The sequence below is a fragment of the Nanorana parkeri genome, unplaced genomic scaffold (genome assembly GCF_000935625.1).
Source record: "Nanorana parkeri isolate BGI_ZX_2015 unplaced genomic scaffold, ASM93562v1 scaffold844, whole genome shotgun sequence".
Taxonomy (NCBI): Eukaryota; Metazoa; Chordata; class Amphibia; order Anura; family Dicroglossidae; genus Nanorana; species Nanorana parkeri.
Genome location: NW_017307112.1, coordinates 24,595 through 50,790, shown reverse-complemented (window position 1 = coordinate 50,790; position 26,196 = coordinate 24,595). Strand labels below are relative to the sequence as shown.

At 38.9% G+C, this 26,196-nt stretch overlaps 1 protein-coding gene across 1 annotated transcript in view; it reads right to left on the bottom strand.

The window, feature by feature from the left end:
* The window catches only part of GRID2 (glutamate ionotropic receptor delta type subunit 2), a 383,270-nt gene extending 371,272 nt beyond the window's left edge, over positions 1–11,998 (bottom strand). The window contains exons 1-4 of the mRNA XM_018565404.1: positions 11,796–11,998; positions 11,560–11,698; positions 5,564–5,640; positions 5,328–5,466 (exon numbers count right to left, since the gene is read on the bottom strand). Of these exons, the coding sequence (XP_018420906.1) occupies positions 5,328–5,466; positions 5,564–5,640; positions 11,560–11,698; positions 11,796–11,998 (558 nt within the window). The remainder of the gene's footprint in view (positions 1–5,327; positions 5,467–5,563; positions 5,641–11,559; positions 11,699–11,795) is intronic.
* Between the last annotated feature and the right edge of the window lie 14,198 nt (positions 11,999–26,196).

Below are 26,196 nucleotides of genomic sequence, written 5' to 3'. Positions count from 1 at the left end.
ATCATGTATATGCTCATCCTAACTGCATGCAAACAACCTATTTGCATACACCTTATTAGCATTCATACACCTCGTGATTCAGTTATCATAAAAGTTAGTTTTATACATTTGTGATCAAAACATTTCCAGATTACAAAACAAAGGCATAGTGATGCAGAAGCAAATGTAAAAGAATGTTTATTTGTACTATACTGCATTAACATTGCATTTTTTCAAAGCAGAGTAATTGTGCACAAACAAGTTTGGTGCAACTTCTGTAAGCATTGACCCATAAAAATATTGAGAAATCATATTGCCCCTTTAATGTTTTTTTAAAAAATGATGAGAGGGAAGCATAAATAATATAAGCTAATCAGGACATTAAGCACTAAGTAGCACAGCTTATATGGTTTACTAAGGTTACTGGCTTCATTGTTTTGCAGAAAAACAGAACAATTGGGGTAATGTAGAGGAACGGTTCTCAGTGTGATTCTTAGCAGGCTCTCTCATCTGTAGAAAGAAAATCAACCTTTGGCATTCATTAAAGAATACCAAATCGCTTACAGTGTGCTAATCACCAAAATTTTCATACCAAGAATTTGTGATGGATGCTTTGACATGAAATATGTTATTTTTGCTGATTATTTTTTTTCCATAAACCTCTGAAAACAATTGAAAAAAGTATTGTAAATATAACTATGTTCTCGGTTAAGCTTTTTTTTTTTTTGAACAGGCTGGCAAAAAAGGAAGTTCCTAAATCTGGCTTACACCCACAATTTTCAAAGGTTTTAGCTGATACCATCTTCCTGTGTGAAAGGTAGTTGGAACTAATCAATTCATATTATGTAAATTCTAAACATTGTTTGCTGCAAATACACACAAATTGTCAAAATTGCTTTTAAATACTTACAGGGATTACTCTGGTAACAATAAAAACTAGATTCCTGGAACACACCTTAATATTACAAAAATTAAAAAAAAAATGTGCCTACATTATGATGTTAACATTCACAGAAATAAATGAGAATTAATGCTAACATCTGATTGATTGTTAATGACATCATTATTTTTTATTTTGTGTCCATTTATATAAATTAGGGATGCACCAATACCGATCACTAGTTCTGTGATTCACATCAGGCAGTGGGTGGGTGCATTAGCCAGCCTGCTATTGTCTATTTCAATTTTGAATAGCCAATAGCAGGCTTTGTTTATTTCTGCCCAATGTAAACATTTCAAAGGGTAGTCAGCGCCGTGTGTTTTTTTAAATTTCAGTCCGTGGGGGTCTGGATTGAAATCGTGGCACTTAAAAAGGAATTGTCAAAAACGTGTCTGGTGTTTTATGTTCAATTAAAGGATTTGGTGTTATGTATTTATTTATATTTTATTTAACTCTTTAGTGAATAAGTAGGGATACAGCTACCTCTTACTCATTCACAAGGGAGGCAGCATATGGGTGCACCCTTTGTAAAAGGGGGTAGCAAGATGCAGATCAGCCCCCTGCCCACAGATCCACACAACCATTGGGCCAGGGTTGTGGGGAAAAGGCCCTTGTCCTCATTGGCATGGGGACAGTGTTCTTTTGCAGGGGGTTCCCCCTGGAAAAGCACCTTTACAGTTTTGAGGGCATATGGCCTGGTATGGTGGAGGGAGAGGGGGCACTCACTTGTCCCCCCCACCTCTCCTGCCCTGCCAGGCTGCTGCCCAGATTAAGGGTCTGGTATGGGATTTTAGGGGGAACCCACATTTTTTTGTATTTTATTGGCATTGAGGTTCCTCTTAAAATTCCTACCAGACCTAAAGAGTCTGGTATAAATTGTCGGGGGGAACCGCACGCTGTTTAAAAAAAAAAATGTGTGGACTGTCAAAAGTTAACAAGAAAACAAAGTAAACATTTAATATCATTCTGCAATTAATTTTCATTCATAATTATCATTTAACTCATCCGAAATTAATACAAATTCTGATTCATCCCAATCTGAATGCCAAAACAAATAGACTTTTAGACCCAAATCCCGAAAAACAAAATAACCAAACATCCAAAATGAAATAAAACTAAATGATTTTTTTGCCAGCTTACATGTCTAATATAGATACAATATAATGATGCATAGCTGTTTTATTAGAACATTATGTAGAGATTTGGGGATGATGTAGTAAAATAATATTGTTGTTTCTTTTTCTTTTTACAGATATTGGATTCCATTTTAGATATGCCAGTGGACTAACCTGCATAATAATGAGGATTGATTATCAGATATTGAATGTTTTTGTTTGGTTGGTATTATTCGGATAGTTGAACAATTGTTTTGTAATTTGTGCCTCCCTTTATAGTGATACATAATTAATGTATTGGGAATGAAAGTGTTAATGAAAGATATGGGGTCACTTCCAGTCCTGCTCTATTTCAGTAGTATCATGATGTGTCACCTTCACTCCTTACAGTTATTGGACCTTGATCAATGGTCATAATGCTTGTAGTGATTGCACTATCACTAATTTGGCTGTGTTGCTAATCAATTTGTGTGTCAGGTAAAATTAAAATCTTCTAAATATACAATAAACTCTCAAAGCGATCTGACCCTTTATGATGGATGGTTTTATAACAAACTATTTGTTTTGATATAGGTCATATATTTAGAACTTTTAAGAAGTGTAGTATGTCACTATTTCTGTGTTCTTTTTGTAACTCAGTGTTGTTTCTGTTTCTTCTATTCTATTTCTTTTGATTTGTTCTGTATGTATGTCTAGACTTTTCAAGTCCAATTAATTTTCAACAAACTTTTGAAAAGATCGTAAATGTTTCACCTCAAAAGTGTCAGGAACACTTGAAAGGTCTCTGGACTCCAGGGCTATCTGAAATGCCTGACATTTACTCTGTGATTACATATTCTTCCACTTTCAACATGTTGCACCATAATATGCCATGCATGCAGGCTTTTTATTGACAAGACTTGATAATGGTAACACGCAAAATGTAGTAACTCATAGCAACTAATCAAGTCTTATATTTTATCAGTTCAGAATAGAAAGTAAAATGAAATTGCTTATTTGATTTTTTTATGATCTAATGTGCTTTGCTTGTTACTATTTTAATAACAAAATATTCATATTAACATTGTATAGTGGCGCCAAAAGTTGCACTTAAGACCATGTTATACACAGTGACAGTCTCCTTATAAGAAAATGTTTTTTGAGCCATTGAAAGCTTCCCTAAGCCTAAAAAGAATGTGCACCCTGGTGGCTGAATGAGCTCCAACTCCATGACTTTTGAACCCATATTTACATAGGTACATAGTTAGTCAGGTTGAAAAAATACAAAATTTAATCAAGTTCAACCTAAAGAGATAAGAGAAGAAAAACAAAAAAGAAAGAAGAAAGGCCTAAAACAGAATGCTATGCCCAGAGTTACCCACTGTTGATCCAAGGAAGGCCAAAAAACCCCTATTAAGCATAGTTCAATTTACTCCAACAGGGGAAAAAATTCCTTCATGATCTCATAAGGCAGGGATGGCCAAACTCTGGCCCTCCAGCTGTGGTGAAACTATAAATCTCATGAAGCATCTCTCTCCAGGAGTCATGTCTGTGAGAATCCTGCAAAGCCGCATGGGATTCATAGTTCCACCACAGGTGGAGGGCCGCAGTTTGGCCATCCCTGTCATAAGGCAATCACATATTCCCTGGATCAACAATCTCTGGTTCTTAATATACCTAAAGAACTCAATATCCAGTAATATTCTGTGCATTTAGGAATACATCCAGGTTTTTTTTTTAAACATTTAACTGAGCTAACTTGAACTAGCTCCTGTAGGAGTCTATTCCACATTTTCACAGCTCTAACTCTAAGAATCCTTTCTGTATGCAAAGGTTAAACCTCTTTTCCTCCAGATGCAAAGAGTGCCCCTTGTCCTTTGCAGCGACCTTAATGTGAATAATTTGGACCATTTCTGTATTTATACATGGTGATCATGTCTCCCCTTAATCACTTCTTCTCCAGAAAGAACAAATACAGGTCAGTTAATCTTTCCTCATAGCTGAGCTCCTTCATGCCTCTTATGAGTTTAGTTGCCCTTTTCTGCACTTTCTCCAGTTCCAAAACATCCTTTTTGTGAACTGGTGCCTAAAACTGAGCTGCATATTCCAGATGAGGTCTTACTAATGCTTTGTAGATTTGTAGAGTGGAAGGATTATGTCTCTATCTCTGGAGTCTAGACCCTTTGCAATACAAGTAAGTATCTTTCTTGCTTTAGAAACTGCGGCTTGACATTGCATGCCATTATTGAGTCTATGGTCTACCAGTACACCCAGATCTTTCTCCATCATTGACCCCCCAAACATACTCCCCCTAGAGTGTATGACTCATGCATGTTTTTAGTCCCCAAGTGCATAACTTTACATTTATAAACATTAAACCTCATTTGCCAAATAGATGCCCAATCACACAGTACATTCAGATCTGCTTGTAAGTTTGACACATCCTGTAAGGACTGTATTCCACTACATAACTTGGTGTCATCTGCAAACACAGAAATGCTACTTTTAATCCCCAACTCTATATCATTTATAAGAAAGATTAAACAGTAAAAGGTCCAACACTGAACCTTGGGGGACACCACTAACAGCCTCAGACCATTCCGAGTATGAATCATTGATCACCACTCTCTGAAATTGGTCTTTAAGACAGTTTTCTATACAAGTAGGTATAGTCCAATGTGGTCCTAGAATCAGGTGGAATAGTTTACTTTTACATGAAATAAATGTAAAGTGAAAACATTATGTTTTTGGTCAATTGTATTATTTTACAAATATATTATTATAAAGTGCACCTGTGAGCTTACTTTGCAAAGTATGTTGAGCTTTCTAAAGCTCAGCACTGCCAATTTGCCTGAAAAAACCTTGTGTATAACTGTCTAATCCATGTTATCCCATCTTTGCTCTGAGGTTTTGTATTTCTTCTGAATTATCCGTTATGCAATCTGTGTAATCTATTCTACTGCATGATTTAACAGCCTTTGAACGTGGGATGATTGTTGGCGCCTGGAGCCATGGAGCGAGTATCAGCAAAACAGCAGAATTCATCAAATGTTCAAGAGCAGCTGTTGTTAAAGCGTTTAAAGACTGGACTATCAGCCAAAAATCTGGGTCTGAACGTGCAAATAGTGGACCGTCAGCGACTACCTGTTGGCTGTAAGTCGGCTGTATATATGATGTATTCATATTAAACACTTCATAATTATTTTAATTAGGGATGTCCCGATACCGGTACTAGCATCGGTATCGGGACCGATACAGCGCATTTTGACAAGTACGTGTACTTGTCAAAATGCACCGATACTTAAGGCAGATACTGGCACTTTACATTTTTCAATTGGGTTGGCTGCCCGCGTCTCCTCCTCCATCTTCCCGGCTATAACATACCTCTCCTTCGTTCCGGTCTCCATGGGTGATGCTGCCTCCTCCTCTTCAGCCTCATCCGGCTCCTCCCACCTATCTCGCACAAGGCGCCAGATTCAATTGCAAGTTACACGTCCTCGCTGTAACTTGCTCGCCTCTCTTCAGACTCCCACTCATATCAGCCTCTCACCTGTCACATTCCTGCTCTACGATCCAGCCGTTCAAACTGGGGTTGAGTGAGTCCTGCTGCTCGTGCTCATCTCCCCCCTCCCCCATAATACAATAAGAATAATAATGAAATAAGTACACAAATATTGACCTAATTGCTACCTTGGATTTTAGGATATCATAGATTAGTTTTTATGTTTTCGAAACATGGTATCCTGGAGACTTTAGAAAGTTTATCCTTCCCATTTTGAAAGCTGCAGTAATATTTAATGAAACAAATTATGTTTAATTGTGCAGTTTTCTTTGTATTCCTTAGTTTTTATAAAACACTCTTACCACTGTCATATACTTATGTAGATTGTGAACTTATTTTTGAATAAAAGTGGGCTACCAGGCCCTTAAAAAGAAAATATTGCAAGTGGACTATGTCATTAAAATGCTACCATTTGAAGCTGAATCTCACAGAGCTTATTTAAAGTTATATGGCTGCACAGCAAATGCACCTGTCAAAGTCACATGTCCTGCTGTTATCTAGCCATGGAGCCCTCTCTTCTCAATGAGACTTCTCCTGCTACACACCATGTTTTGATTTTTATAAATGGTATGGGATGCTGTATGCATAGTGCAGTGGTGCATAACAGAGAGTGTGTAGTGATATCCACTCTCTGTTATAATAAATAAATACACATAAATCATGTATATGCTCATCCTAACTGCATGCAAACAACCTATTTGCATACACCTTATTAGCATTCATACACCTCGTGATTCAGTTATCATAAAAGTTAGTTTTATACATTTGTGATCAAAACATTTCCAGATTACAAAACAAAGGCATAGTGATGCAGAAGCAAATGTAAAAGAATGTTTATTTGTACTATACTGCATTAACATTGCATTTTTTCAAAGCAGAGTAATTGTGCACAAACAAGTTTGGTGCAACTTCTGTAAGCATTGACCCATAAAAATATTGAGAAATCATATTGCCCCTTTAATGTTTTTTTAAAAAATGATGAGAGGGAAGCATAAATAATATAAGCTAATCAGGACATTAAGCACTAAGTAGCACAGCTTATATGGTTTACTAAGGTTACTGGCTTCATTGTTTTGCAGAAAAACAGAACAATTGGGGTAATGTAGAGGAACGGTTCTCAGTGTGATTCTTAGCAGGCTCTCTCATCTGTAGAAAGAAAATCAACCTTTGGCATTCATTAAAGAATACCAAATCGCTTACAGTGTGCTAATCACCAAAATTTTCATACCAAGAATTTGTGATGGATGCTTTGACATGAAATATGTTATTTTTGCTGATTATTTTTTTTCCATAAACCTCTGAAAACAATTGAAAAAAGTATTGTAAATATAACTATGTTCTCGGTTAAGCTTTTTTTTTTTTTGAACAGGCTGGCAAAAAAGGAAGTTCCTAAATCTGGCTTACACCCACAATTTTCAAAGGTTTTAGCTGATACCATCTTCCTGTGTGAAAGGTAGTTGGAACTAATCAATTCATATTATGTAAATTCTAAACATTGTTTGCTGCAAATACACACAAATTGTCAAAATTGCTTTTAAATACTTACAGGGATTACTCTGGTAACAATAAAAACTAGATTCCTGGAACACACCTTAATATTACAAAAATTAAAAAAAAAATGTGCCTACATTATGATGTTAACATTCACAGAAATAAATGAGAATTAATGCTAACATCTGATTGATTGTTAATGACATCATTATTTTTTATTTTGTGTCCATTTATATAAATTAGGGATGCACCAATACCGATCACTAGTTCTGTGATTCACATCAGGCAGTGGGTGGGTGCATTAGCCAGCCTGCTATTGTCTATTTCAATTTTGAATAGCCAATAGCAGGCTTTGTTTATTTCTGCCCAATGTAAACATTTCAAAGGGTAGTCAGCGCCGTGTGTTTTTTTAAATTTCAGTCCGTGGGGGTCTGGATTGAAATCGTGGCACTTAAAAAGGAATTGTCAAAAACGTGTCTGGTGTTTTATGTTCAATTAAAGGATTTGGTGTTATGTATTTATTTATATTTTATTTAACTCTTTAGTGAATAAGTAGGGATACAGCTACCTCTTACTCATTCACAAGGGAGGCAGCATATGGGTGCACCCTTTGTAAAAGGGGGTAGCAAGATGCAGATCAGCCCCCTGCCCACAGATCCACACAACCATTGGGCCAGGGTTGTGGGGAAAAGGCCCTTGTCCTCATTGGCATGGGGACAGTGTTCTTTTGCAGGGGGTTCCCCCTGGAAAAGCACCTTTACAGTTTTGAGGGCATATGGCCTGGTATGGTGGAGGGAGAGGGGGCACTCACTTGTCCCCCCCACCTCTCCTGCCCTGCCAGGCTGCTGCCCAGATTAAGGGTCTGGTATGGGATTTTAGGGGGAACCCACATTTTTTTGTATTTTATTGGCATTGAGGTTCCTCTTAAAATTCCTACCAGACCTAAAGAGTCTGGTATAAATTGTCGGGGGGAACCGCACGCTGTTTAAAAAAAAAAATGTGTGGACTGTCAAAAGTTAACAAGAAAACAAAGTAAACATTTAATATCATTCTGCAATTAATTTTCATTCATAATTATCATTTAACTCATCCGAAATTAATACAAATTCTGATTCATCCCAATCTGAATGCCAAAACAAATAGACTTTTAGACCCAAATCCCGAAAAACAAAATAACCAAACATCCAAAATGAAATAAAACTAAATGATTTTTTTGCCAGCTTACATGTCTAATATAGATACAATATAATGATGCATAGCTGTTTTATTAGAACATTATGTAGAGATTTGGGGATGATGTAGTAAAATAATATTGTTGTTTCTTTTTCTTTTTACAGATATTGGATTCCATTTTAGATATGCCAGTGGACTAACCTGCATAATAATGAGGATTGATTATCAGATATTGAATGTTTTTGTTTGGTTGGTATTATTCGGATAGTTGAACAATTGTTTTGTAATTTGTGCCTCCCTTTATAGTGATACATAATTAATGTATTGGGAATGAAAGTGTTAATGAAAGATATGGGGTCACTTCCAGTCCTGCTCTATTTCAGTAGTATCATGATGTGTCACCTTCACTCCTTACAGTTATTGGACCTTGATCAATGGTCATAATGCTTGTAGTGATTGCACTATCACTAATTTGGCTGTGTTGCTAATCAATTTGTGTGTCAGGTAAAATTAAAATCTTCTAAATATACAATAAACTCTCAAAGCGATCTGACCCTTTATGATGGATGGTTTTATAACAAACTATTTGTTTTGATATAGGTCATATATTTAGAACTTTTAAGAAGTGTAGTATGTCACTATTTCTGTGTTCTTTTTGTAACTCAGTGTTGTTTCTGTTTCTTCTATTCTATTTCTTTTGATTTGTTCTGTATGTATGTCTAGACTTTTCAAGTCCAATTAATTTTCAACAAACTTTTGAAAAGATCGTAAATGTTTCACCTCAAAAGTGTCAGGAACACTTGAAAGGTCTCTGGACTCCAGGGCTATCTGAAATGCCTGACATTTACTCTGTGATTACATATTCTTCCACTTTCAACATGTTGCACCATAATATGCCATGCATGCAGGCTTTTTATTGACAAGACTTGATAATGGTAACACGCAAAATGTAGTAACTCATAGCAACTAATCAAGTCTTATATTTTATCAGTTCAGAATAGAAAGTAAAATGAAATTGCTTATTTGATTTTTTTATGATCTAATGTGCTTTGCTTGTTACTATTTTAATAACAAAATATTCATATTAACATTGTATAGTGGCGCCAAAAGTTGCACTTAAGACCATGTTATACACAGTGACAGTCTCCTTATAAGAAAATGTTTTTTGAGCCATTGAAAGCTTCCCTAAGCCTAAAAAGAATGTGCACCCTGGTGGCTGAATGAGCTCCAACTCCATGACTTTTGAACCCATATTTACATAGGTACATAGTTAGTCAGGTTGAAAAAATACAAAATTTAATCAAGTTCAACCTAAAGAGATAAGAGAAGAAAAACAAAAAAGAAAGAAGAAAGGCCTAAAACAGAATGCTATGCCCAGAGTTACCCACTGTTGATCCAAGGAAGGCCAAAAAACCCCTATTAAGCATAGTTCAATTTACTCCAACAGGGGAAAAAATTCCTTCATGATCTCATAAGGCAGGGATGGCCAAACTCTGGCCCTCCAGCTGTGGTGAAACTATAAATCTCATGAAGCATCTCTCTCCAGGAGTCATGTCTGTGAGAATCCTGCAAAGCCGCATGGGATTCATAGTTCCACCACAGGTGGAGGGCCGCAGTTTGGCCATCCCTGTCATAAGGCAATCACATATTCCCTGGATCAACAATCTCTGGTTCTTAATATACCTAAAGAACTCAATATCCAGTAATATTCTGTGCATTTAGGAATACATCCAGGTTTTTTTTTTAAACATTTAACTGAGCTAACTTGAACTAGCTCCTGTAGGAGTCTATTCCACATTTTCACAGCTCTAACTCTAAGAATCCTTTCTGTATGCAAAGGTTAAACCTCTTTTCCTCCAGATGCAAAGAGTGCCCCTTGTCCTTTGCAGCGACCTTAATGTGAATAATTTGGACCATTTCTGTATTTATACATGGTGATCATGTCTCCCCTTAATCACTTCTTCTCCAGAAAGAACAAATACAGGTCAGTTAATCTTTCCTCATAGCTGAGCTCCTTCATGCCTCTTATGAGTTTAGTTGCCCTTTTCTGCACTTTCTCCAGTTCCAAAACATCCTTTTTGTGAACTGGTGCCTAAAACTGAGCTGCATATTCCAGATGAGGTCTTACTAATGCTTTGTAGATTTGTAGAGTGGAAGGATTATGTCTCTATCTCTGGAGTCTAGACCCTTTGCAATACAAGTAAGTATCTTTCTTGCTTTAGAAACTGCGGCTTGACATTGCATGCCATTATTGAGTCTATGGTCTACCAGTACACCCAGATCTTTCTCCATCATTGACCCCCCAAACATACTCCCCCTAGAGTGTATGACTCATGCATGTTTTTAGTCCCCAAGTGCATAACTTTACATTTATAAACATTAAACCTCATTTGCCAAATAGATGCCCAATCACACAGTACATTCAGATCTGCTTGTAAGTTTGACACATCCTGTAAGGACTGTATTCCACTACATAACTTGGTGTCATCTGCAAACACAGAAATGCTACTTTTAATCCCCAACTCTATATCATTTATAAGAAAGATTAAACAGTAAAAGGTCCAACACTGAACCTTGGGGGACACCACTAACAGCCTCAGACCATTCCGAGTATGAATCATTGATCACCACTCTCTGAAATTGGTCTTTAAGACAGTTTTCTATACAAGTAGGTATAGTCCAATGTGGTCCTAGAATCAGGTGGAATAGTTTACTTTTACATGAAATAAATGTAAAGTGAAAACATTATGTTTTTGGTCAATTGTATTATTTTACAAATATATTATTATAAAGTGCACCTGTGAGCTTACTTTGCAAAGTATGTTGAGCTTTCTAAAGCTCAGCACTGCCAATTTGCCTGAAAAAACCTTGTGTATAACTGTCTAATCCATGTTATCCCATCTTTGCTCTGAGGTTTTGTATTTCTTCTGAATTATCCGTTATGCAATCTGTGTAATCTATTCTACTGCATGATTTAACAGCCTTTGAACGTGGGATGATTGTTGGCGCCTGGAGCCATGGAGCGAGTATCAGCAAAACAGCAGAATTCATCAAATGTTCAAGAGCAGCTGTTGTTAAAGCGTTTAAAGACTGGACTATCAGCCAAAAATCTGGGTCTGAACGTGCAAATAGTGGACCGTCAGCGACTACCTGTTGGCTGTAAGTCGGCTGTATATATGATGTATTCATATTAAACACTTCATAATTATTTTAATTAGGGATGTCCCGATACCGGTACTAGCATCGGTATCGGGACCGATACAGCGCATTTTGACAAGTACGTGTACTTGTCAAAATGCACCGATACTTAAGGCAGATACTGGCACTTTACATTTTTCAATTGGGTTGGCTGCCCGCGTCTCCTCCTCCATCTTCCCGGCTATAACATACCTCTCCTTTGTTCCGGTCTCCGTGGGTGATGCCGCCTCCTCCTCTTCAGCGTCATCCGGCTCCTCCCACCTATCTCGCTCAAGGCGCCAGATTCAATTGCAAGTTACACGTCCTCGCTGTAACTTGCTCGCCTCTCTTCAGACTCCCACTCATATCAGCCTCTCACCTGTCACATTCCTGCTCTACGATCCAGCCGTTCAAACTGGGGTTGAGTGAGTCCTGCTGCTCGTGCTCATCTCCCCCCTCCCCCACTTTCCTGTCGGCTGCAGCTCTTGGCAATCCTCCAGCTTCAGAGTGACAGTCTCCAACCCGTGTCAAGATTAACCCTCTCTGGAACAGCTGACTGCTTCTCTGCAAGTTCAGACTCATCCAGTCTGCTCCACTACTAACTGAAGTACAGAGTGTTCTGCAGGTCTACAGCCTCCTGATCAAAGCGGCTCCTCAAGTCTGCATAAACGCAAGTAACAATTAACCTTACTAATTATTGTCCTTGGTTGGACTTCTGTCCAAAACATTATTCATTTGCATTCCCTGGACTGTTTATCATATACTTTTACTTCCTAATTACATAATTTGCCAGATAAGTGACTATAGACTTTGATCTGTCCTTGTAATCCTTCTACTAATCCACAGCTGTGATTCCAGGAATTGCACATTATTTAGCAAAGTGTGTTACACTGGCAAGGCAGCCCCACACCATGAAATACAGCATCGGACCTGGCACATGACCGGCACCCGCTCCATTCGGCTCACTATGCACCTGTAGAGCGGTGTCAGCACGGCACCTGTCAGCAGCCCTGGAGAGACCTAATATGCAGCACTGGAGAGACCCAATATGCAGCGCTGGAGACATCTATACACAGCCCTGGAGAGACTCATTCGCAGTCTGGTGACATCTGGACGTCCCACCAGGCTGCGTCCAGATGCCACCAGGCTGCGTCCAGATTCTGTCTGATCTGTATTTAGCCCTGGTGAGATCTCGATTCACCCCTGGTGAGACCTGCATGCAGCCTGGTGACATCTGAATGCAGCCTGGTGACATCGGAATGCAGCCTGGTGAAAAACTGGCCTAAAATCATTAGTCTGTATTGTTTTAGAAAACAATTTCACATGTCCCTTTAGGAAAAAGTATCGGTAATTGGTATCGGCAAGTACCTGAGGGAAAGTACTTGTCCTGAGGGCATAGAGTCACACATACTGTATACACTAAGTGGCCAGATTATAATGACCACCTGACGTTTGTAGGCAAATTAGGTATAATTTCGCTCTAAAGTTGCTACAGGGCCAGACCATTATAAATAGGGAAGCAGGTTGTATACCACGACAGTAGAAGTGATTTTTTTCTGAAGATATGGGTAAACAATGCAATTTAACAGCATTTGAATGTGGGATGATTGTTGGCGCCAGGAGCCATGGAGCGAGTATCAGCAAAACAGCAGAATTCATTAAATGTTCAAGAGCAGCTGTTGTTAAAGTGTTTAAAGACTGGACTGTGAGCCAAAAACGTGCAAATTGTGGACCGTCAGCGACTAGTCAATGTTAGGGCAGAACGGAGAGTGGCAAGACTGGTACAAGACAACAGACAAAGTTGAAAGAGCCATCAGGCAGCTGGTTCCACAACCATCAAATCTCACAGAACGGGACAGTGCTATTCATCAGGCATGGTGTCAGATTCCTCGCATCACCTTTCAACATCTCGTGGAGTCAATGCCAAGAAGAATCGCCGCAGTATTGAAGGCAAAAGGTGGCCCAACTAAGTACTAATGGGGTGGTCATAATTATCTGCCCACTCAGTGTATATGCCACTGCATTAGAAAAAGCTGCTAGAGTGAGACGTGAGCACTGGCTATTGGAGAAGCCCTTTCTACTGGCCTGGGATTGTTCCTTCCAGGTGTTTTGTTTGCCTCTCCCTTGGCCTCCCCCAGGGGGGTCAGTGTTTTCCGGTGGGCTCTGACAAACATTTGTCAATCTGGTCTAATTACCTTTTAGTTTGCTGAAGAAACATATTGAGGAATGTGTAGTGAACCAAGAATATCATCCTACTGGAACCATAAAAGTCCACATGTGTATAAAATGTATATGGTTTTTAGGACATTCTGTGTTAAGTTCTGTATGCTATACTTAAAAGCCCCCTCCCAGCCCTGTTTAGGACTGGATGAATCCAATTTTCTTTTAGCGGTATATCCTAGTGCATAGAATGTTGAGTCTAAAGGCATTTTTAAGTCTTTTTGGAGCTATCCTGATCTGGCAGAGTAAATTAAAATATCTTCTCTTAGATAAATACTATGTAATAATAATAATGGTGGTATAGTAGTTAGCATGTAGAATCCCACTGCATGTATTTTGTATGGTCTTCCTCTGTTTACATTGGTTTCTGCTGTTTATTTCCCTTTATTTACTTATGTGCTGTAATTATTATTATTATTATTATTACATAGTATTTATATAGCGCCAACAGTTTGTGCATTGCTTTAATGTTAATTGTAGAGATTAGTGAACCAATTCCAAAACTAAGGTTCCATTAGGATAGCACCAGCTTGATTTCGTGGATATATGCAAACATATTCACAAGTGTGTAATTTTTAGTTCCTAATGATGTGCGTCAGGTTCACCATACTAGCTAACTTGCTGCCTAAACTTCCACTGTGTATTCAGCATTTCATTTAGAAGGTTGTATATTAACCAGTTCAGTTGTTTATTATAATTACTCTGTCTCTCTGTCTCAAGAAATGTTGACTTTTCAACCACATGAGGAGTGCATTATTTTTAAAGATGTGCCTAAATAGGAGGCCAAATATAAGTCATAAATAAATATGGCTGCCAACATGTACATATATAATTACAAATTATACCTAGAAACAATATTTTTGACCATAGCTACATATTAGTAAAACTGTTCATCAAGCTGATCTCTTTTACATGTTTCTTTAAAAATATTATAATATATTAAAATATATATTGAGATTATATAACTTCTTTACGTTTTAAACATGAGGTGAATGGTTCTAATGTGCCCTATATCATAATGTATTGTTGCTATTTGCTATATACAGAAAAATACAGGAAATAAAGCAAATAACATTTAGTAATTGCTGCAAAAGAACTGCCAGTGAAAAAAAGGTCATACCTAGCAGACACTGTGGAAGAAATCATATGTTATTTGTGGCCTTTATTTAAAACTGTTCTGTTGCTGTTACATGGGATAACAAGTGTCATCTAATAGTTCTACTATGTGTACAAAAGAGCAAAAAGGCCCTTGCCTGGTGTCACAATGGTTATTTACAAGCTGACAGCAAAACAGAGCATAATAGAGATATATGTATGTGGGTAGGTGGCATACAAGGAAGTATGTAATTAACAAGTAACAAAATGTTCGCATTGCAGGCATTTGCTGCAGTGTTTCCACTAAATTAATGCTAAACAAATTTCGTACTTAGAAAAGGACTATTTGGCTTCTTGTTAACTTCAGAACGACAACATGCTTAACGTGCATCTCCTGGGATGACTGAGCGTATGTTTGGCAATTGTGAATTTCCACTGTGCAGACCTGCAGAATACGATCTATACTTTAACTGGTGGTGTGCCAGAAAGCATTCTGCATCACAATGGAAAGAGTGCTGAGATGTGGTAAGTGAACAATTTACAATGACACCAGGGTGCAGTAAAAAGAACCTTACGATATACAGATTATACTTAGAACATTTATAATGTAAAAAAAACACAGTGGAAAAGATAGTTTCTTGGTCTAAACTGCTAAGCACAATTGGAATTCAGACGCCCACGTTGCTGACTTGGTGGCACACTGCACTGTACTGACTGCATAAATGAGGAGGCCAGATTGGAAATTTACATAAGAGACAGAAAGCAGGTAATAATGTTTATGCAACGCACATCTTTGCCTAACATGAAGTTAGACCCACTGCATGCATTTATATATTGATTGGTAAAAGAGTCAGACAAGCGGTAAAAAGCATAAAGCAGCATATGACTTAATTAAATGCAGATTGCAACAGTGTGAACATGTTTGAAGAAAATATAAGCTTTTGTTTTTGTAGAGTTTCAAACAAATTCCTTTAGCAAGTAAAGAAAAAAGGAGTAAAAAATGTTGTTGCTTTGTAATCTGTACAAGCATTTTCCCTTTTTGTAACAGTGCATTTAAATATACAGCGGTATCCACAAAGTCCAGTGTATAGTTACTTACAATAGTGAACATTATGCCCACTCTGTAGATCCCACTCTGTCCATTAGTGATGTTCATATGTAGATCTTATGCTATATAACCATATTTTTTAAAATTCTTTATATTGAAGAATTTATAACAAATACGGAAACACACAGTGTGCCACAACACCATAAAATGCTGCAAGGGTGCAGAAAGAGGTTAAACAAAAGATGGCAACATGACCAGGAGTCCATAATGCACATGCAGCCTCCCCTAGCACCACAAGAAGAGGGAGAAATTGAATGGCAAGTGATCACGAGTCTGGCACTCTAGCATTAAGTCATGGCAATCATGGCAATGGCCAAAACTAGACAAGAGGGGAGAGAGGGCAGGGTGGATCCAAAAAGAGGTAAACACCTAGGAGCAGAGAAGCAAGCAAACACCACCATAGAGAGAAAGAGCTAGATATAAAAGAGAAACAGACTAAGGAAAGAAAGCTCTGGTTAGAAGAAAAGAGAAAAAAAGGGGAAAAAAGAAGTATAAAAAAGGAGCCCTAAATCATGAGAACAGCAACAGCAACAGGGAAAAGGTCCACAAAAATCACACTCTGTCTTAACTCATGCCTCCCTAAGACCAAGAGGTAACTATATTCTTGGGAGAAGGTGAACTCCAGCCAGTAAAACCAAATACACTGAAACTTCTCTTCCCCATGGATAAAAGCTGCAGTGCCCTCTTCCTTGATCCTTATATGATTAACCTTCTTAAGCCAGAATTAAAGTGGAGGATGGTCAGAGAACTTCCAGTAGTGCGGAATACAAGTTCTGGTCGCATTTATCAGGTGAACCGAAAGAGAGTGCTTTGAGCGACCCTTGGGGGGGGAGAAAAATAATGGAGCACTGATGCAATTCAGCTTATCAGTAAGCTTAAAAATTATCCTTTAAACTGAATCACATGACCATGGTCAACTCCAGAAGATATGAAACATAGGGCCCACCTCCTGGCCACACCACCAACAGGGGGGGAGCATTGTGGGAACATCTTTTGTAAAGCTGCTGGGACATAGTATGCTCTAATGAGGATCGTGTAGCCTGTTTCCTGGACAGCGATGGAAATGGAGGCATTGTAGGCGAAAAAGAGGATGTGCTCTCTTTGAGTGAGCATAAACATAGGGGTCTATTCACTAAGATGCCAAAGGATCTAGCCGTAGCTTCTGCTGATCCTTCAGCTAGCTTCGGCCCCAGGACCCCTTCGGTTCAGTAGAACCGAAGGGCTGCTGTACGGGCTATTCACTATAGCCCGTACAGCTCCCAAAGTCGGCCGAGCAGCTCAGTAGAGCCGAAGGCATATGCTTCGGCTCGACTGAGCCGAGGTGAAAGGCGAAGGTGGCCGAATGGCTGGCCATTGGCCGGCCGACAGCCTGCTACAGACTGCTGGGCAGAGCCAGCCGTCATCTCACGGCTGGCTCTGGCCACTTGCACAGGCAGATCAGAGTCCCTAGTTACCAGATAACCAGGGACGCTGATCTCACAGACAGCCCAACTCTCCCGGGCTCCGGGAGTATCCCGCTATTAGATAGTGGCTTTCCCCCGCAGGAGAGAGTTACTTTCCCCCGGAAAGTTTTACTCTGCTCGATCGAGCAGAGTAAACATTTCCCTGCTGTGTTTTCTTTTTTTCTTCTGATATCGGAGCCGTTGGCTGCCATCAGAACAACAAAAAAAGCATAGGAATGCATAGCTACATTCCTATTAGCTATTTCAATTTGCAATAGTCAATAGTAAACTAGCTATTGCACCCGCCCACTGCTGCTGTCAATCAGCAGAGGGGACCTGGAGTTCTCCATCAGGTCCCCTGATTGCAGCCAACGGCTCCGATATCAGAGCAGGGAAAGGTTTACACTGCTTGATCGAGCAGAGTAAAACTTTCCGGGATTTTTTATTTTTTATTTTGACGGCAGCAGAACCGCCCGGCCAATAGAGAACAGTTGGGCGGAGCTAGCTGTCACTGCTAGCTCTGCCCAATTATTTTTTATTCTCTTTTTCTACTTTTTTAACTATTTTTCTATTCTGCTCGATACCACAAAGGTATCGAGCAGGATTGTCGAGCCGAATGCCGCTGTTCGGGCTTCTTTGAGAATAGGCCGAACAGCAGCGTGTAGCCTACCCGAGGATGTCGGCCAACCGAAGCCATGAGAAGCAAGCCCATGTAGGGCTGATTTCAGACGATATACGGCGTAAATCAGCCGTAGAAGCCTAAAGTGAATAGCCGAACAGTGTTCGGCTCACTTCACTTGGGGTTGGTTGTTTACTCTGCTGCCCTCGGCAGCTTAGTGAATAGACCCCATAGCCTTCTTCCGCTTCAAGAGGAAAGGTGGCACACCTAAATCAGGTAAGTTAGATAGGTTATAATAAGCTTTGGACAGGACACAGTTAATATGCACACTCTTTTTGCAAACCTCCTCAAAAGGGGTAATCTCCTACACAAGAGGGAAATCACCTATTAGACGTTAAAGAAAATGATGGAATTGAACAGCTTTCCAATGCAGAAGAAGAGGAGACACCATGGTTTGCAGGTCTTGTGAGGAGGGGACACCAGAAGGGGACCAAAAATGAGTAACTCTGAACTTATTAGTAGAATAGAAGGGAAAAAAAAAGAACTGTCCAAGACAACAGGAGGGAAGCGGGGGTTCCTGACAACAGGGGTCATAATCAAGGGGTCCGAGTCAGAGGTGAGTATCCCCCGAATACTCAACACCCACAGGGTGTTTCCTACAGTTGGATGGAGGGAAATGTCCCTTGGGGTATTTGGTCCAACCACGGGAGACACTGAAGCAGCAGAGATGAGGAAGTTTGTTCCAGATGAATCCAGCATTTTTCTGAAGATATGTTACACCACTCAATGTGGGATGGGGTTCCCAGACCCCATTAGGTACCATCAGCCTAGCCATGTGGGTAGGATGATGGTACTTAATTGGGTCTGTGAACCCCATCCCACCATGAGTCTTCAGCAAGGCAATAAGGGATTTATTCAGCTTGTGTGAACCATGGGTCCAAAGAAAATAGATACATTTCTTCTGTATCGTTTTCAGGAAATCACAAGGGATTTTGACTGGAAATAGATAATTGGTTGGATTTTCGTTTGAAATAGATAAAGAAGCTGGGGAGTACATTCATTTGTAGCACGCTATTCCTACCAAAGAAAGTGTTCCAGTAGGCTACTTACGAAGGTCCTGTCCAATTTGTGTGATGAATAATCATATTATTTAGTCATGCACCTTAAAGTCTTTCTAAAGTCAACCTTTTTTTAAGTCTTTATTTTAAGACATACACCTATACAAGTACACAAACTTATACAGGTAATATTGAACAGTTCGTCCAGAATACATTATACAGTGAAACAGGCATTACATAGGAAATGTATCTTACATTCTGCAATGAAGTAGGTAATACAGGTATCACTTTGTAAGTGCCTGACAATCATCAAATAAGTTATAAAATAAATGAGTTCCTGACTGTTGTGTATCAGACTCTCTAAAATGTATGAATCTGTATGTTGTTATGTTATCATTGTTCCCAAAAGGGGCCTATGATTTAAAAGAATGTATTTATTTCGAAGTGAAGGTTAGGGAAAAGGACGCTGGAAGTATCAAGGGTAGGGGAAGGAAGGGTTGGGTCGGGTAAATGAAAGCAGAAGGTATGGAGGGGACAGGGTCTAAAACCAAAATAAAATAAGATACCGACAGCAAACAGTAACCTGTTAGGGGATTTAACCCCTACCAATGCGATCTAAAAAAATAGAAGTTAAGATGGTCATGACCATATTGGGTCAATGACATCACCTAGATGTCAGTTGGGATGGGAGTAGTGGTGGAGCACCATTTGTGTGGCAAGGGTTCATCAGGGAAAGAGAATAGTAAGAGTGTACCTAAATCATACAGGGTAAAGACCTGGTAAAAACAGCCTCCTTTAGCCAGTTCTTGGTCTGGGTGGTCCCACATTTGCATATTAAAAAAATTACATGTGAAAAAATTAAACCTAGCAAAAAAATTGTAAATTGGCCCTGCGAAAAAAACATATGCAGCCTGTTAACACTGCTGTGCATGTGGACAGGGGCGATCTGTAAAGAGGCTGTGGGACATCAGCAGCATTGAGATGTAACAAAGGATGAAAAAAAAAGGTAAAAATCTTCCCTCCTATACCCATCAGTTCTCTAAGATACACAGCATGTTGCTACCTTCATGGACATTCACTAAGGGTTTGCATCTACTTTAAAAGATCTGTCAGTGCCTCAGGGCCTGTTCACAGGATTTTCAGGTCCTGATCAGGTCCGGATCAGGTGCGGATCTGTAGACTCAGTGCTATGTGTTTTTGCCGCGTTTTTGATGCGTTCCAGTTTTTAAAAAAAGAGTGGAGTGGGGCTGTCAGTATGTTAGCTGCAGTGCAGTGTGTTTTTGACGCGTTTTTGATGCGTTTTGCATTTCCTGACCGGACAAAATGTGACATGCAGTATTTTTTTCTGTCGTAACCTGAACGGACTGCGTACGTGAGAACTGTAGTCCATAAAACACATAGGGATGAATTGGGATGCATTTTTAGTGCAGGAGCGTACGGATCAGGTCAGCACAGAAAACGGTCGTGTGAACAGGCCCTAAAAGTCCTACACTAATTTCTCCCTATGCAGTTTGTCAGCAGCACTCTCTATGCTTCCTCTATCACAAAAAAGCACATTGTTAGTATGGCTGCTGTGACCTCATTTGTTTGAGTGAGGGGACTGGCTTACTCAAAAGCCCCCTTATGGGCCTTTTTAAACCAGCTGACTTAAGTTGAAAGGCCAGACCATTATGGCTACAAAGATAATGGTCTGGGGAATTTCCACATTAATTCACTGGGACCACAGATTTCAAAACTGCTTGATCCACCGAGAGCCTATGGTAGTGGTGAACTTAAACCCCCATACTTAGCCTTAAACAATTACATTGTGTATTAACTGTGCTCAGCTTTTCCACTCAGACCTTTACACCTGTACCTTTACTCAGCTTGTGCTTTATTTTAGTCCCACGTATACTCAGCTTGTTCCATTTTGCAGCATTCATTTTTACCTGCATATGGATGACCCAATACTTATTACAACCACTTTCGGCCTCTCTCACTATACTGTATGTTATTTAACCAAGCTTAAACATTCAGTTTCTAAGCTTTAGTAAAGGAAGCACCAGCCTTCCGCTATGCTTGCATCTTAGAAAACCCATATTTTTCCACATTCTTCCAAGTAGAATTGAACACCAATATTAACATAGTAAATGCATCAATGGCTTTACCCTTGAGATAGCTCTGAAAATGGGGTGCACAGAGGTGAGTACAATTTACAAACTATACCTCTCCTGCCAGCATAAGTTATCACTTATATTAACCATGAGTTGACCTATAGCAAAAATTGGGCTATATGTGCAGTATCAAAAGACCGTGTATATTAAATATGTAGTTAATCTTATTGGTTAATTGTATAGTAATTAGAAAAGACTGAAATTTTGGCTTGTGAGTGGCCCTTGACAATTTAATTAGACCATACAGAATTTATAATAATGATCCATCCTAATAAGTACACTGCTGCATTTTTTTTTTCTTGAAACCATTCTGTTTATATCTCCTTCAAGTTTTGGAGAATTAACGAGGCCCTTAGGCCAGTGTGATAAAATATATGTTTGTTTAATGGTAAAAAAAGACAGTAACAGAACCAAAGCTTTATTGCTGTGTGGAGTTTATTACAACAGTAATTGCACTTTTCTTAACTGAATGTATTCACTATATATTCCTATAACATTCACCTACTAAGTCCTGAACTTCTGTGTGAGTACGACTCTGCATGGTTAGGTTAGAGAATCATCCATTCATAAATGTATCTAGTGCAGACATAAATTGCCCATATATAGCCTAGTTATAGGGCAGAATAAGAAAGTATAAATGATCTAAATAATAATCTGACAAATGTCATCCTGTCTACAGGTAGAAAATAAATGTGTTTGTCAAAACCTTCCTGAATATTAATCAGACAAGACAGAAAATATAAAACTGTGACTACATGATCCCCTTACACACTGGGAGGTTTGGCAGATGTGATGAAGAACGTATCATCAAGATTTCCACATATATTTGTAGGTGAAATGTTTTTATAGTTAACACTGCAAGCTTCTAAGGGGAAGTCAAATCAGAAAACATGATCACTGCATATATATGGACATTTTTGGTCTAGAATTGATTTATAGGTCTAATTTTAAGAGTGTCAGAAGGCAAGCCATATGCTTCCTCTGATCTGAATTGATTAGTCACCAAGGAAAAACAAATAAGCACCCTCATGATACATGCCAAAGGTATTCTGAAATTCTCTCTACCCCCTCATTTGTGCAATTGGAACAAAATACTTGTACTGTAAATTGTATTGGAAAAAAAGCACTTAAGAATGTTAAACAATGCAGATAGGTAGTCTGGTACAAACACCCCAAAATATATCTTCATATGCATGGAACTATAAAAAAAAGAAGATATCATCAACATTAAAAAAATAATGTAGCAGATAGATACCATGTAACTAGTTACATAGATAGGTACTATGTAGAAATGCAGAATACATTTAAAAGTCACAGCTTCCCCCATATCTCCCTTTTAATGCACTCTGTATTTTAAACAAAGGAACTGACACTTGTGGCCCTACACAAATCTGCAGAAGATTAGAAGGTCAGGAAAGGTGTTGTCAAGGAGACAGAGTTGGAAAATATATACTGTATCTGTCATTGATAGGTACTCCTGGACTTTTGACATACTGTAAAAACCTGTATAGCTATCATATTTATTTCTTCCCTTTGACAGTATATGGGATTGATGCTGAGTTTTGCTGCTTTCAACTTTTATAAATATTTTACTTGCTTAATAGCCCAATATTACTGTATAATATCACTATTCACACACACACACAAATATTATATATAGATATACATAGATAGATATATACAGTTTATCTATCTATCTATCTATCTATCTATATATATATATATATAGCCAAATCAGCACCTTGCCTAGATGTTACTGTGTGTGCTCTCCATGGTTTCTATATTAAGATACACTAGCAGGGTTATTCACAAAAGGGTGAAGAATTTGGAGAAAGGAGAAGTGAACATTCTAGGCCAAAATAGCTGATTTGGAAATATTCTCCACTTCAGCTCACTTTCCAGTTTGGCTATGTTGTCCTCGATTGTTTGCTTCTCATTTATTTTCCAAAATCTTCACCCTTTTGTAAATAACCCTGTGGATCTTCTAAATTAATGGGCTTCTCTGATAACCTTTATTAGCTGAATGTTTATGGCCATTGAAAGTAATGACTACAGATAACAGATGTGATTTCAGATATAGTGCAGTTCACAGACAGTGAAACTGACAAATCTCAGTGTATTTAGAGAATCCCAGGAGTAGTCTAGACCAATTTGTTATCCATTTTGTTTACTTTTTACTTTTTGTAGAAATAATTTTCAAAGCATGAATATTACCAGCTTCATCACAAAGCTAATGGACTGATATTGCATTGGCAAGTGGAATGCAAGCCTGCGGGCCCCTCCAATGCTTTTTCCAGCTGACATGGCCATGAGTGGAAGAGGCCCCAAAATATAGTGCTGTGCTTTTCCCAAGACATCACCGTGTTGGCCAGAGGTGATAACTACAGTTCAGACTATTTCTTATCTTATCTGTTGTATGTTGGTTGTGCTAATTGCAACTGTTGTTTAGTTCTCCATAATCAAAATTTCCTTTGCCCCTCCCTAACCTTTTTCTTTAAAGTGAAATCACCCCCCGTGCTCTGCTGTAGGCTGATGCATTAAAATTCTGAGCATATGTAAGTGTCCCTGAGGTCAGAGATTAATTTTTACACTTTTCAAACAGGTGTCGGGGAGCAGTTTTAAAGTAGAACAAAATGCATTATTCAGTCTTAGATAGTGTAGGAAAGAGGGAAAGAGTAAGAAATTGGGCTTTCCAACTGGTACAGAGACACTTATTTTAAAAAAACTAAAAACTTTTGCTTAATAGTACAGGGGATGGTTAAAACCTCTGTCCAAGTTTTTTTTTTTTTTATTATTTTGTTGCCTGCATTTCCACGGTTCCTGCATTTCCAAGGTTCTCCCCACTTGGTCACAATGACAGTGGTCTCAAAAAACAATCAATGAGGATAACCTCCATAGCGGGATTAAAGTTGTAAGATTACATCTTATATTCTAAAGGTACAACCCTGACTAAAGTTTCTTTAGAAACCATCACTACCTGGTGTGTCGATCTCCTGGTCCCTTGCAGTATTAAGTGGTTTTTCCTACTGACCCAGACTGCACTATTGTCCTCAATAGGATCAGCGGAAGTAACCACTAAGCACAGCAGGGGACCAGGAGATTGACAATTCCAGAAAAGAAACTTCAGCTGGAATTTTTTGTTAAAAGATTGCGGTTTTGCAGCATGGGAAGCAGTGAGATAAGTATTCATTTTCTTTTTACAAAAAAAAAAAAACTTATAGCTAAACTGAGTTTTGTAGCTTCAAGACACCAACGAAGCTAATAGATGTTCTAACCTTTCTCTGCTCTGTGCAAAAGTAGAAAAGGGTTTTAATCAGTATCACTTTAAGTGTCCTCAGCTATTTTTTTTGATAGAGAGCAGGGCAAGTTTAGAGTAGACATGTAAGCTGCGGAAAAATTCAGTTCGTTTTTGATATTTTGTTATTTCGTGATTCGGATCCAAAATTCAATTCGGTTCGAGTTTCGGATGAGTTTATGAATATTTGTTGTGAATGCCACAGAAAACCATATACAGATATTAATGCTAAGGCATCATTAACGCAGCTTAGAGTCGGACCGTACAGATCCGTGTGGCGTGCCGTTCCTGAGAAGGACAGGTTCTCCGTGTGATTGTACGCGGCACCCTCTTCTTCCCTATGGGATTACGAGGCCGTAAGCTGCTGTACGTCACCCGAGCTGCACATCTGTGCAGGTGCGGTTGTTCGTGCTTGGACGCAGACAGAATTCGCTGAATCTCGTAGACCAAATGGCATTCGGGAGCTCCTAAATGCAATTCAGAAATTTGGATCCTGAATGCCATTCAGGTCTAGGAGCCTAAGCTTTAGTATTATACAGTCATGGCCAAAAATATTGGCACCCCTGCATTTCTGTCAGATAATGCACTACTTACGCACAGAAAATTGTTGCAATTACAAATGTTTATGCATTACCATGTTTGTTTATTTTGTTTCTATTGGTATGACACAAGAAAGTGGAGAAAAAAAGCCAAATCTGACATATTCCACGCAAAACTCAAAAAATGGACTGTACAAAATTGTCACCTTCTCCAAATTGCAAGAAATCATTGAATTCCAAGTTTGTGATGCTCCTGTAATTTGTAATTAAACTCACCTGTATCAATTAACAATATAGAAATCACACTGGCAACCAGTTAAAATGGTGATAAATTGACTCAACTTTTATGTTGTGTTTCTCTGTGTGCCACACGGAGCATGGAGACGAGAAAGAGCAGCAAATAATTGTCTGAGGATTTGAGAACAAAAATTTTGGAAAAGCATGGACAATCTCAAGGTTACAAGTCCATCTGCAGAGATCTTAATGTTCTTATGTCCACTGTGCATCCACTGTGCGCAAAGTGTACAGCCCATGGCACTGTAGCTGATCTCCCTGGACATGGACGAAAGAGAACAATTTATCAAAGACTGCAACAAAGGATTTTTCAAATGGTGGATAAAGACCCTTGATCAACTTCCAGACAAATTGAAGTTAAGCTTCAGGCACAGGGTACAACTGTGTCAGCTCAACTATACGTCACCATCTGAATGAAAAGGGACACTATGGTAGGAGACCCAGGAGGACCCCACTGCTGACACAGAAACATAAAGAAGCCAGATTGGAGTTTGCCCAAACTTACCTGAGGAAGCCAAAATCATTTTGGGAGAATGTGCTGTGGACAGACAAAACAAAATGACAGCTTTTTGGTAAAGAAAAAGTTTTTTTTGGTTTTAAGAAAAAGAAATGAGGCCTTTAAAGAAAAAAATACAGTCTCTACAGTCAAACATGGTGGAGGTTTACTGATGTTGTTGGGTTGCTTTGCTGCTTCAGGCACTGGATGTCTTGACTGTGTGCATGGCATTATGAAATCTGAAGACTATCAAAGAATTCTGGGGTACAATGTAGGGCCCAGTGTCAGAAAGCTGGGTCTCTGTCAGATGTCATGGGTCTTACAGCAGGACAATGACCCAAAGCACACATCAAAAAGCACCCAGAAATGGTTTTAGACAAAGCGCTGGAAAGTACTGGACTGGCCAGATCTAAATACCAAAATGGCAGTTGGGAAAAGGAACCCTTCCAATCTGAGAGACC